Source organism: Oryctolagus cuniculus, chromosome X, assembly GCF_964237555.1.
Source record: "Oryctolagus cuniculus chromosome X, mOryCun1.1, whole genome shotgun sequence".
Taxonomy (NCBI): domain Eukaryota; kingdom Metazoa; phylum Chordata; class Mammalia; order Lagomorpha; family Leporidae; genus Oryctolagus; species Oryctolagus cuniculus.
The window spans coordinates 49842198-49855901 of NC_091453.1; the positions used below are offsets into that span (position 1 = coordinate 49842198).

The following is a 13704-nucleotide window of genomic DNA, read 5'->3' on the forward strand; positions in this document are numbered from 1 at the left end:
CTGGCACTCACATTGGAGATGTCCAAGGTGCCAATTTCATTTGGCATTTGGGCTGATTGCTGCCATCTCCACCCCCAGCCCGCTGCTGGCAGCTCCCATGGGATGCTATGATCAATGTTGAATGTTCTTGTTTGCTCACTCCCAGGAGCTGGCACACACTGTTCAGCAACCAGTACATACTGTGCTTCCCTTCTCATCACACTGCTTTTGAAACCTTTCTACCTCCTGTTATGTAGTGTTATCATTGCACTACAAAAAAACTGTACGATTTGCATTTTGTTTGTCTGCATATGTTAAATATAATGTCTAGCTCTGTGTCCTCCATGTGGTATATATGCAGTATTTGTTCAGCAGACAACACAATACCCTGAATGACTCTCTCTAGACCTCTCATTGATAATCAGAACAAGTTGAGTTAAGGGTTCTTAAATTAAGGTTTAAGATTAGGAGAGTGTTCAGTGCCACCTTTTATATTCATTTTATTTCTGTGACATATCCATTAAGCTAGTTTGAGCAGCCATACTTCACTCATTGGTATGGGGATGTTCATATCTTTATATGGTGGAATCAGGGATTTGTTGAATGTTTCAGAGCATAATTGTGTTTTAATTTATTTAAGAGCTGGTCCCAGCTGATTACTGATGAACAGTGGTAGTGATGGCAGTGGTGATGGTAGTAGTTGGAATAAAAAAGATTATTATTTGAAAGAGAAAAAATTTTTGAAAAATAGATGATTTTTCTGATTTTAGAAAACCTGATATGTACCTGCCTCCTGTTGAGAGAGATGAAGTACCAATTTCTCTAAGCAGATGAACTCTAGAAAAGACAGAGGAAAAGGTGAAAAACACTAACTAGCAAGAGCCCTGTCTTACCAGGCAAAAGAGAACTTAACTACTTAAGTCTACAGACAATTAACTGGTTAAAATATGAACAATACAGCACTTTCTCAAAGTATGGTTCAAGGACTACCAGCATCAGAATTCCTTAGTTGAAAAGTCAGATTCTAGGGTCCAGGTGGAAGGCCTATGTTTCTGCATTTTAATATTCATCTCTAGTGATTCTGATGCATATCAAAGTTTCAGAACCACCTACTGTAGGTCTTCTCACTCTTGGGATGCTTTTGATTTAATTCTTGCCAATAGTAGATTGAGTCCTTAATCTACCTCTTCATAGTTGATCTCAAAAAACTGGTCCAGTTAAGGTACCATTAAGTCCTAGCTTTGAGGAATGGGTTGGTGATAACCAATGCTACAGTTTGGATCACCAAACTACGCCCCCCTTGGTTTTTTTTTTTAATATTTATTTATTTATTTGAAAGTCAGAGTTACAGAGAGAGGGAGAGAGGGAGAGAGGGAGAGAGAGAGAGAGGGAGAGAGGTCTTCCATCCACTGATTCACTCCCCAATTGGCCACAACGGCCGGAGCTGCGCCAATCCGAAGCCAGGAGTCAGGAGTCAGGAGCTTCTTCCAGGTCTCCCACGTGGGTGCAGGGGCCCAAGGACTTGGGCCATCTTCTGCTGCTCTCCCAGGCCATAGCAGAGAGCTGGATTGGAAGTGGGGCCGCCTGGACTTAAACCAGATTCCATATGGGATGTTGGCACTACAGGCGGCAACTTTACCCACTACTCCACAGCACTGCCCCCCCTTCAGTTTTTGCCAGTGTTATGATACTAAAAGACAAGGCCTGTCAGAGGTGATGAGGCCATGAGGGCTCCTCCTTCAGAGATGGGATCAGCATTCGGCTCCCTTGCTATTTTGCCTTCCACCGTGTAAAGACACAACATCCCTTCTCTCTGGAGGATGCAGCAACAAGGCACTATCTTGGAAGCAGTGAGCACCCTCACTAGAAAACCAAAACTGTTAGCACCTTGATCTTGGACTTTCCAGACTCCAGAACTGTGAGAAAATGAGTATCTGTTCTTTCTGGATTACCCAGTCTTAGATATTTTGTTATAGTAGCACACACGGACTAAGATAATCCAATTATTTTTCCAACAGAAAGCCATTTATTTTGGCCTACTGTGTGTCAGACCCAGGGCTAGGCACAAGGTATAGAAAAATGGATAAGGTGTGGCCCCTTCCCTTAACAGGCTTATGAGTCATTTCCTATGAATTACTTAGTACAATCAAGTACATTAGCCATGAAAAAGAAAATGAATTAAATTTATTCTATGTCATGGTGAAAAACAGTACCCAATAATTTTGTGGGTTTAAATATTAGAAAAAATATGTTTGTAGCAGTATCTGGAGAGCCACTAGCAATAATGGATGTATCCCTCATGTCTCACTGTTAACAAATTGTTTCCAGCTGAGATCCCTGTAATCTGCAGGTGCTGTTTACCATGTAATTTTACCATAGGAAACAAGGGTGTAATCACTTAATAAAGTGTAAAGAATTAGATTTTTTTCCCCTTGAGCAAAATGCCTGGTTGTGGCCAACATTCCTGATGCCTCCTCCCTTGTGCAATATTCTAAAAGAAAAGGCTGTTTTGTTCATATTCCACAATGTGCCTCTGGAGGCCATGTTAATGAATGCAAAACTCAAGCTAGAATTTTAGACTTTTTGTATGAGCAGCCACTGATTTTTGTCTTTACCATTATACTATGTAGAGGATAGTTTTCCCTGCTAACTCTAATTGAGACTCAAATATAGGCACTGTGAATAGGGAATCTCTTCCATCTTAAGCAGCATTTTGTATCGTTTTCCTGTGGTTTTATTGAGAAAATAAAACTATGTTTAAAGCATTTTCATACACAGGCAGTCCCCTTCTAATGAACATGTAACTAATAAATGTCCCGTACACAACAGCAGCTTCTCTCTTGAGGGACTTTGAGCTACTCCTACTACCCATGGAAGTTGGAGTTGTTTCTGCTTTCTGCAGAAGTTTGTCCATCAGCCTTGCGCTTTCAACAGCTTGAGTTCTCACAAGCTCCCACCAGACCCTTTGGAATAATTAATATGTGAGTACCTTCTCTACTGCCACCACTAGGTCACAAGAAGTACTAGAGTTCCTGCTAAAACTCTCAGAACTGAGCTCATTAAGGAGCAGAAAGAAAATGCAGAAAACTCTGCAATAGTAATTGGTGATAGTGGGAGGGTTTCCCCTTGGCATTTTAAAATCACTTTTCCTGGCTGGTGCTGCGGCTCAATAGGGTAATCCTCCGCCTGCGGCACTGGGACACTGGGTTCTAGTCCCGGTCAGGGTGCCGGATTCTGTCCCGGTTGTTCCTCTTCCAGTCCAGCTCTCTGCTGTGGCCCGGGAGTGCAGTGGAGGATGTTCCAAGTGCTTGGGCCCTGCACCCACATGGGAGACCAGGGAAGTACCTGGCTCCTGGCTCCTGGCTTCGGATTAGCGGATTAGCGCCGTGCGCTGGCCGCAGCGTGCCGGCTGCAGCGGCCATTGTGGGGTGAACCAACGGAAAAAGGAAGACCTTTCTCTCTGTCTCTCTCTCTCTCACTGTCCACTCTGCCTGTCCAAAAAAAAATCACTTTTCCCTAGAATTAGCCCTGTACTGTCATAACTTATCTATGGTTCTGTGACAAATCCACCTATCCAAACCACAACAGGAATTAAGCAGAAAAAAAAAAAAGACTCTAAACTGCCAACGAATCTGCATCTTACTTATTAGAAAAACCATTCAAAATAGCACTCCTGCCAGTTTGTGTGACTCTAATTAGTTTAACTAGATATCAAGCAGATATAGCAGATTATAAGCAGCAAATTTGAAGGCACAAGAAAAGGTGTTAAAAGTAGATCATGTGAAATCTTATACTTGAAAGCAAACTAACTTGAAAGCAAACTAACATTGAAAAGTACTTTAAGGACTAAAACACTGGGGTTGGCATTGTGGTTTAGCAGGTTTAACCGCTACCTGTGAAGCCAGCATCCTATATGGGCACCAATTTGAGTCCTAACTGCTCCCCTTCCAATCCAGCTCCTTCCTAGGAAGGCAGTGGAGGATGGCCTCCAGGCTCTTAGCTTCGGCCTGGCTCAGCTGACCACTGTGGCCACTTGAGAGTGAACCAGCAGGTGGAGAGTTCTCTCTCTCTAACTCTGCCCTTCACATAAATAAATAAATTAAAAAAAAACACACACAATGAAGCACTTATTCACATCCACCCGAATAGCTAAAATTAAAAATACAGTACCAAGTGTTGATGAAGACGCAGAGCACTGGGACTCTCAAATGTTGCTGGTGAGCAAATAAAATGCTACAGTCACTCTGGAAAACAGTTTGGCACTTTTTTAGAACAAATGCATACCATATAACCCAGGGGTTCCATTCCTAGTTGTTTAACTAAGAAAAAATGAAAATGCATGTCCACACAAAGATATGTACATGAATTTTCATATCAGCTTTATTCATAATAGCCTCAAAAGGAAAATAACCCAAATGTTCATCAACAAGTGAATGTATATTTTAAAAATGTGTTAGAGCCATATAAGGAAATCTACCCAGCACTAAAAAATAGTGAACTACTTATACATGCAACAACATGGTTGAATCTCACAGACATTATGTTGAACAAAAAATCATATGATTTTAGTTTAGAATGGGAAAACTAAGCTTTAGTGACAGAAATTAGAATTGTAGTTTCCTTGGAGGAGGAGTCTCTGGAGAATGACTGAAATTGGCACGTGGGAAAATTCTGGGGTGATGGAAATGTCCTGAATTGGGCAGTGATTGCAAAAGTGTGTACATTTGTTAAATCTATTCAAACTCTATGCTTTAAATTGGTGTATTTTCTTGTATGTAAATTTTATCTCAAAATTTCATCAAGTCCAAAACTTTAGAAAGGGAAAGAATCCTTTGGCGGATCCCCACTGTAGGATCAATTCTAAATTCCATAACATCCCTTGGCTCATTTCTCTCTATTCCTCCCCACCTCCTACAACTTATTCTAAGCTACTTACAGTTCCCACACTGCTGTTCTCTCTCTTTCCTCTAAACCTTTGAACATAATGTTCCCTTTCCCTTGAATTCCCTTTCCGTTTCCCATTTATCACTAAATCCCTAACATCCTTCAGGACTCACTTCCTCTAAGAAGCTTTGTCTACTCCCAGTGTGGATTAGGTTCTTCCCCTCTTGCTTCCTTAAGCTCCTCTCTAGCAAAGCATATATTAGTCCATAATTGTTATAATACAAAAATCCCTTCAAAATCATAGTAGACAGAGGTCATTTAACATATGGGCCAATGGTCTTCTTACACATTCAGTAAGCCCTGAATTAAATTGTGCATGTTTCTATTCAAAATAGCTGAAATAAATTGCAGCACTCAAAATTGTCACGAAAACTTTTATCGAGAATGACTTATAGAGTTGCAAATGACTGAGATTTTATTATAAAAATAGTAGTTTGGTTTCATATTATTACTAGTACTTACCTTATTTATATTGTGGGTTAAGTAACTTTCTGTGTGCTTATAAGGAAACCTTGCCAGACTTCTTATATTGCTTCCGTGGGAAAATGCATTTTACTTTCTAATCAAGTGGCTCAAATATACTGTGCTCGTTGAACAATGTGAAATTCCTGGTAGGCAATCATTTTAAATATAAAAATTGCATTTTCATATCATTAAACCTTAGTTAGTTTTGAAATGCAACCTTACTGACAAGCTGGAGACACTAATTCTGAAACTATTGGCTACAATTGTTTCATAAAAACAGTAAATCACAGGGCTTTGAAGAAAGTTTGTGTAAAAGGTTAGGACTTTCTTAGGTACAACCTATTTTTTTTCTTATTAATAAGATATGCAGCAGACATGAAGACTTGAATTATTGTTTGAACAAACACTAGAATGAAAATACAGATGCATTTATGCTTTTTTAAAGCTCCAGACTTTCTAACCAGTTCATTTTTAAGGTTAATTTTAATAGTGATAGTAATAGCCACGATTTATTGAGTGCATATTACATGCTTGGTATTGAGCTAACCCTACAGCTGATTTATTAATAAAGTACTATTATCCCTATTTACAGATGAGGAAATTAAAACTCAAGTGACTTGTCCAAGGTTACACATCTAGTAAGTGGCACAGTCAGGATTAGACTCACTCTTTTTTTTTTTTTTTTTGACAGGTAGAGTGAACAGTGAGAGAGAGAGAGAGAAAGGGTCGCGCTGATCTGAAACCAGGAGCCAGGTGCTTCTCCTGGTCTCCCATGGGGTGCAGGGCCCAAGCACTTGGGCCATCCTCCACTGCACTCCCTGGCCACAGCAGAGAGCTGGCCTGGAAGAGGGGCAACCGGGATAGAATCCGGCTCCCCGACCGGGACTAGAACCCGGTGTGCCGGCGCCGCAAGGCGGAGGATTAGCCTAGTGAGCCGCGGCGCCGGCCTGGATTAGATTCACTCTTAATCCTACTACTCTGTCCACTCTTTTACCTCAAGCACATTGGTTTACCACAATGATACATTCACAGTGACCACAAATATATTTCTAAGCTATGATTATCATTAGTGAAACCAAACTCTTTCAAATATGAAACATGCTGTACTGTTATAAAAGATCATTAAAAGATCGTAGAGGACCAAGTAATCAAAATGAGTATTGTAAACCATAAGTACTGTAAGATTCAAGGAAAGGGAGGGAATAATCATGTATTTTGTTACACCTAGGTTGCAGGGGACCGCTGACACATGTGGTACCTCAGTTGGATGCAAAATTTCAGGAACAAACCAAAAGTACAGCATAAATACGAATGCTGCAAAAATCATGGGTATATAATGAGAAGTCCAAGGCAGGGTAGAAAATTTAAGGCTAATTCTGGACAAGCATCATTAGTATGTGAGAAAAGTTAGAAATTTATTCCTAGGCTCTCTGAATCCCAGAAATATATGGAGAAATGTGACCTGATGAATTACTTATTAGAAATTCAGGGCAGAAGAGAGGAGATTCAGAGATTAACCAAAATCTCATGCCTACGTGAATGAAATAACAAAGTAAAAAAAATAGAAGTTTTTGTACAGTGGAGGGGAAGATGGGCTCAGAAGTTAGAGATATTAAATTTAAGGTAAAGGTGGATTATCTTGGCACCGGCACACCGGGTTCTAGTCCCGGTCGGGGTGCCGGATTCTGTCCCGGTTGCCCCTCTTCCAGGCCAGCTCTCTGCTGTGGCCCGGGAGTGCAGTGGAGGATGGCCCAAGTGCTTGGGCCCTGCACCCCACGGGAGACCAGGAGAAGTACCTGGCTCCTGCCATCGGATCAGCGTGGTGCGCTGGCCGCGGCGGCCATTGGAGGGTGAACCAACGACAAAGGAAGACCTTTCTCTCTGTCTCTCTCTCTCTCACTGTCCACTCTGCCTGTCAAAAAAAAAAAAAAAGGTGGATTAGCTGTAGAGAGTTAATTTTTTATGTTGGCAGTGGCTGACGTGGGTTAACTTTTGACTTGTCTTGTTTCTACAGATGGCCCTATTCAATTTCTTCTTCCCTGACGAAAAGTCATACTCTGGAGAGGAAAGTAGGCGTGTTCGCCGCAATAAAAGAAGCAAAAGCAGTGAAGGAGCAGATGGTAAGTCTACTCAAATGATCCTTTATGACTTCTGAGTTTTCTGTTAATAGAGTCCCTTTCTAAGAACCACCTTCTCAAGTGTGCTTCATCATCTCACATATTGTCTACAGACTCAAAGTCACAGAAGATTTCTCCAGCCCAAGCAACCAATCAGTCCTTTAATATAGAACTGACTATACAAAGATCCTCCCTCCTCCAACTCTAGATACATTCAGTTCTCTCTCAATGTCTGAGAGCCATGGTAACATTTGTATCTCCCAGGATCACCCTGTGTAAGGACCTCCTCTTTCCTGGGCACATCTCCCATTTACTAAGGCCACCAAGAGGATTTGGTCCTATTTTTGCATTTGACTGAGTGTTGTACCACGCTGGCACTTAGATGATGTGTTAAGTCCCGTGATAATCATATCAATGATTATCTCTTACCATGTCCAAATCTGAACTAGGGTTTCTAGAACTAGTCAGTAAATTCTTGAGGACAGCGATTTGTTTTTCTTTTGATAACACCACAATCTAGCCAGTATCATGCACATCATTGGTGTTTGTCATGTAAGCTCATAACAACGACTGCCCTGTCAGCTGGGCAGTGATGTGCCAATGGAAACTACTCCTATTGTGGGTGTAATAGCTTTAAGTTAAGTAGGTAGGCATTCTGTGGGGGCATAACAAAATGTTGAGCTTGCTCTGGGCAGGGTCTTTGAACCACTCTGCTATTTCAGCATCACTCTGTCAGTTGACAGAATGCTACCCCTTTGGCACAGGAGTGTGTAGAATGCATAGCTCTGGGCTGCTGCAAAGCCATCTGGATTCAAATACAGCATGTGTCTGGCTACATCTGCCAGTGATATGTGTCTGGAGGGTTACAAAGCAATATGACTTTTAAAAGATGAAAATGAGGGTTTTTTAAGCTGACATTTGTCAATGTGAGTAAAGGCCAGTGATGGAAACAGTTCCAGAAGGTGGAAGCTGTTGAAGGGATGGGGCCAGGACTTTTTCTGTAGGGGCAAAAAGAAGCAGAACTGGATAAAGTCTGAAAAGGAGCTCAGAAAAAGGACCGTGTAATGGGTTAAAAGAGAGCCAGAGCAATAACTAAGCTACACAGAGTTTTCTGATTCAGTCCTGAAACTTTGAATGGAGAATTGGACCAGTGGCGCCATCTTTGGCTCTTCTCCTGAGATCACTCCAAGTACCACAGAAGCTTTCATAATCTCTGGTTGCTAAGGAGGGAAGGGGGAAGGTTATAAGAGCCATATCACTTTCTGTAATAGGCATGGTCTTCCTTCCGTCTCCAAGTGGGAAGGATAATAATGGCTTCTATGGTTTACCACTTCATCTAACCTCCTAAGTTTTCTCTTAAAGAAGACAATTTCCTCCTCTTCCCTAAACCACTTTATCTGGATCTGGCTACCAGCATCTCTGATATTGATCTTCCTTAGAGTATCAATTCTGTCTTGATACAAAATCTTTTTCTGTCTGGTCAAGAGCAAAACCTCTTTTATTAGTTTTTAGCATTTCTTATCTACTCTCCTCCTGATCAGATACTCTATTCAGTTACTAGACTCTAGACACTTTGTGCCAACGCCAAGTTTCCCATACAGTCCAGATATTCTTATTTACTCAATAAATCTTGGAGGAATTGAAGAGCCCCTAAGAGTTAGGGGTATAGAATGCCTGGGGAGTCCTGGGATTTGATTGAATTTTGAGCCTTTCACCTGGGAAGCTATTGAACCGTTTCTCTAGATGCAGTGAGTGCTCCAGTGGGTTAAAGGGCAATGAGAAAATCCAAATATTCTTTTCTTTTGAACCATTCTGCTTTTGAATATATGCTATATTTATTATTAAATTAAAAGACCCATCAAATATTTACTGAGTAAACATAGAAATTTATATAATACTAGAATAGAAATACCATAAGAATATTTGTGTTTGTTTTGTTTTCTTTTATATCCTCATTGCCTAGAAAAGGACCCAGCACATGATATTCCTTAAATAAAATATTACTTCTTCTGCCAAGGAGCTTTACTTCCAGCGTAGAGAGACAGACAGTAATGCTAATGTTGCTAAGTGCTTTGAAGAAAAATATGACAGAGCAAGAAGTTGAGAGAGTGATGAGCTACGCTATAAGGTGACCAAGGGAATATTTGAGAAATGACTTTAATAAAATGAACGTGTGAGCCCTGTAACTGAGCCATGCAAATGTTTGGGAAAATAAGAAACAGAAAATGCAAAGACTCTGAAGCAGAATAATGTTTAGCATGCCCAGAAAGACCAGTATGGTTGGGAACAGAGAAAGCAAGACAGAAAGGGAAAGAGGTAAGTTCAGAGAGAAAAATCCAATCTAGAACTTTGTGGGCCAAAGTGAGGACTCTGGCTTTTATTCTGTATGAGAGAGGAAGCCATGGGAGCATTTTGAGAGGAAGAGTGATATGATCTGACTCGTATTTTAACAAAATCCCCCCTGGCTGCTGTATTGGAAATAGATGCATTAAAAAAAAAAAGGATGGAAGCAGGGAGACACATTAGGGAGACAATCCAACTAAAAGATGATGGTGGGGGCCAACGCTGTAGCATAGCGGGTAAAACTGCCACCTTCATTGCCACCATCCCATATAGGCACCAGTTCTAGTCTCAGCTGCTCCACTTCCTGTCCAGCTCTCTGCTGTGACCTGGGAAAGCAGTAGAAGATGGCCCAAGTCCTTGGGCCCCTGCATCCATGTGGGAGACCCGGAAGAAGCTCCTGGCTCCTGGCTTTGGATTGGCACAGCTCCAGCCACTGTGGCCATTTGGGGAGTGAACCAGCAGATGGAAGACCTCTCTCTCTCTCTCTCTCTCTCTCACTCTCTCTCTGCCTCTCTGTAACTCTGCTTTTCAAATAAACAAACAAATAAATCTTAAAAAAAAAAAAGATGATGGTGGCATAGACCAGGATGGAGGTAGTAGTGTGAGTGGTAGGAAATGGTCAGGTTCTGGAGATATTTTGAACAAAAGTCTTAACAGAGCTCTCAGTTTAATTAGAAAAAGAATATGAGAGAAAGAGAAGAGCCATGAATGGCCCAAAGGCTTTAGATTTAAGGAAAGAAATGAAGAGATGCAGTGTAGAGGAATATAGGGAAGGAATCCAGAATTCAGTTAGGTTTGTTAAAATGAAGGTGACTCCATTTTAATGAATTTAGTGAATTTATGACTACATTGAACATCACTGTCTCAAGACAGTGAGCTGACTCTGTTCTGTATCAACAAAGGACTTCTCACTGAAGAAGTGTCACTCTATAAACTGTTCAGAACAGAGTAAGAGGTAGAATGGCATAGGTAAATCAGATTGGGGTGAGTTAATGCCCCCCCAAAAAAGCTATACGAAGAAGAAAAAAATCTATCAGATTCTGATTCTAAATCCATAAGTTACTTGATATAATAGAAATGTAACTATCCCGATCAGATGTGCATCACAAATGTCAAAGAAAAAGCCATCTACCCTGAACAGTTAAGAACATGACAGAGATTTCAGGAAGAAAACATTTTTTTCAAAGGTTTAAAAGAGAGTAGGAAAAATCATTTCTACTTCCTTACAAATCTTTCTAGTCTCTTAATATCCTTTAATTTCATGCCATTTCCCATGTTTTATTTTATTGTTGTTTAACAAAACTTCTAAGTCTTACTAGAAATAATGCAAAGATAAATGTGGTCCTCAGAGAAGCTTACAGTTTACTGAAGGAACAGATACATTTATAGGCAACCTTTAAAACTGAATCGAAGGTGAGTTGATGAGATGGCTCGTGCAATTTTACTTAGCACAACACCAGAACAATGAAGATGCTCAAACATTTGTTAAGTGAATGGCCAAGGAAATAAATGTGGTTGGGGTGCAGATTTTCTATCTAGGAACTATACATGTTAAGCTTAGTGATCTCCACTAATCCTTGTGGAAGGAAAAAAATTTAACAAATGGTTCATTAACATTTAGGGAAAAGGGAGACAGGAGTTTTGTGCAGCAGTTTAGTCACTGCTTGGGATGCCCACATCCCATAACAAAGTGCCTGGGTTAGAGCTCCAGCTACTCTGCTTCCAGTCCAACTTCCTGTTAATGTACATCCTGGGAGACAGCAGGTAATAGCTCAAGTATCTGGATCCCTGCTATGACGTAGGGGACCCAGATTGAATCTTGGGCTCATGGCCTTGGCCTGGCCCAGCCCTTGCTATTGCAGATATTTGAGGAGTGAACCTGCAGATGGAGGATCTCTCTTTCTCCCTCTCTCTCTCTCTCTCTCTCTCAAATGAAAATGGGGGAAACCACTTAGGGAAAGGGATGTGGTGATCCTTAGGAGCCTGCAGATAAATTGGGCTGGTGCCGGCATTGTGGTGCATCAGGTTAAACCACCACCTGTGCTGTCGGTATCCCATATGTGCACCGGTTGGGGTTCCTGCTGCTCTGCTTCCTATCCAGTTCCCTGTTAATGTGCCTGGAAAAGTAGAGGGAGATGGCTCATGGGAGAGGTGGATGGAGTTCCAGGCTCCTGGCTTTGGCCTGGCCCAGCCCTGGCAGTTGCAGGCATTTGGGGGATAAAACAGCAAATAGAAAATCTCTTGTTGTCTCTCCCTTGCTCTCTATAACTCTGCCTTTCAAATAAACAAATAAATCTTTAAAAAGAACGGATCAGTTTACAGAGGCCCATTTTCCTTTTTTTCATCAAACTTAGTAAACTAAGGATTAGAAGCATAGCCTAGGCATAGTCTTTCTTAACTTAAAGTCAGTGGCTATATCTAGGGCATATCCAATCTTTCTGACCCACCATTCAAGGATTATCACATTCATCTTAATATCTCCATTCAAATTTAGTCTATAAATGAAAGCATTGACTAGCTATGTAGAAGTCCCCAAAACAAGGTTAGTTTCCCTCCAGTCAACATCTTAGCACTTTATAACTTCAGTTCTTACAAAACAAGTGAATTTATTTTTCTTTTCTGTGTCTCTACCTCAAATTCATGCTTCCTGTCTTGTGATTATTATATAAGAACCTTAGGTTCTTGCTGTTCTACAAGGAAAGCATGAGCACTTCATTGTAGATGTTGAGTCTCGACAATTCCAGAAATCTGTGGCTGCATTTTCTGCTGAGGTACACCCACATGATGTGTTGTTGAAGTAGTGATAAACCTGGATGGCTCACTTGGTCATCTCTTGTGGGATACTCTGGAAATCTGCAGAACTTTCTTTTTTAGTTATAGAATATATTAAGGGGCCGTGAGATCTTAGAATCAGATCATGTGAATCTAAAATTCCCAAGGGGATAGTTTCCATATTTTACAAATATTATTATAAAAACATCTTTCTGTAGGGGCATTTTCAGGAGTCAATCAAAATCTCAGTATCTCTTCATATCCACCTGTTTATTTCCTAGCAAGAGAACAAAAGTGCAGCATGATGTAATAGGAAAAGTATTAGGCTGAGTTGTAATTTCTGTATCTAATTCTGATGTCACTTCCACTTTGCCTGCCACATGGCCTTAGAGAAGTTATATTCCTCTGAGCCTCAGGTTTCTTGTCTGTAAAATGGGGATAATTAGCCTGGCTTGCCTCATGTAGTTATTATATTGATAAAAAGTACTTCAAAAATTATTAAGTGCAATTCTTTCTGGAAAGTGAACATATTAGTATGATCCCCCAGGCATTTGAGACGTTGATATGCATTAATTTATTTTTTAAGAGATTTATTTATTTACTTGAATGCAGAGAGAGAGAGAGAGAGAGAGAGAGAGAGAGAGAGGTGTTCTATCTGCTGGTTCACTCTCCAGTTGGCTGCATCGCCCAGAGCTGTGCCGATCTGAAGCCAGGAGCTTCTTTCAGGTCTCCCACGGGTGTGCAGGAGTCCAAGGACTTGGGCCATCCTGTACTGCTTTCCCAGGCCATTGCAGAGAGCTGGATCGGAAGTGGAGCAGCCAGGAGTCAAACCAGCGCCCATATGGGATGCCAGCACTGCAGGTGGCGGCTTTACCTGCTACGCCACAGCACCGCCCAAATATGCATTAATTTATGGACAACCATTATCATTTCTGCAATGGTGCTCTTTAAGCTAAAATGCCTTTTTTTGTTGTTCTCACTGATATTATTCATTCTCATAGGAAGACCGTAATTCTCAAACTATGGCCCACCTCAACAATGAGAACAAATGATCATGTCTGCACATTTCTCTGTGTCACTCTTT

At 41.0% G+C, this 13704-nt stretch overlaps 1 protein-coding gene across 6 annotated transcripts in view; it reads left to right on the forward strand.

Annotated features, from left to right (window-relative positions):
* EDA (ectodysplasin A) overlaps positions 1 to 13704 on the forward strand; it is a 358022-nt gene that overhangs the window by 271797 nt on the left and 72521 nt on the right. For all 6 annotated transcript variants that reach the window (XM_017349960.3, XM_002720063.5, XM_008272738.4 and 3 more), the window contains exon 2: positions 7403 to 7508. In XM_017349960.3, the coding sequence (XP_017205449.1) occupies positions 7403 to 7508 (106 nt within the window). The remainder of the gene's footprint in view (positions 1 to 7402; positions 7509 to 13704) is intronic.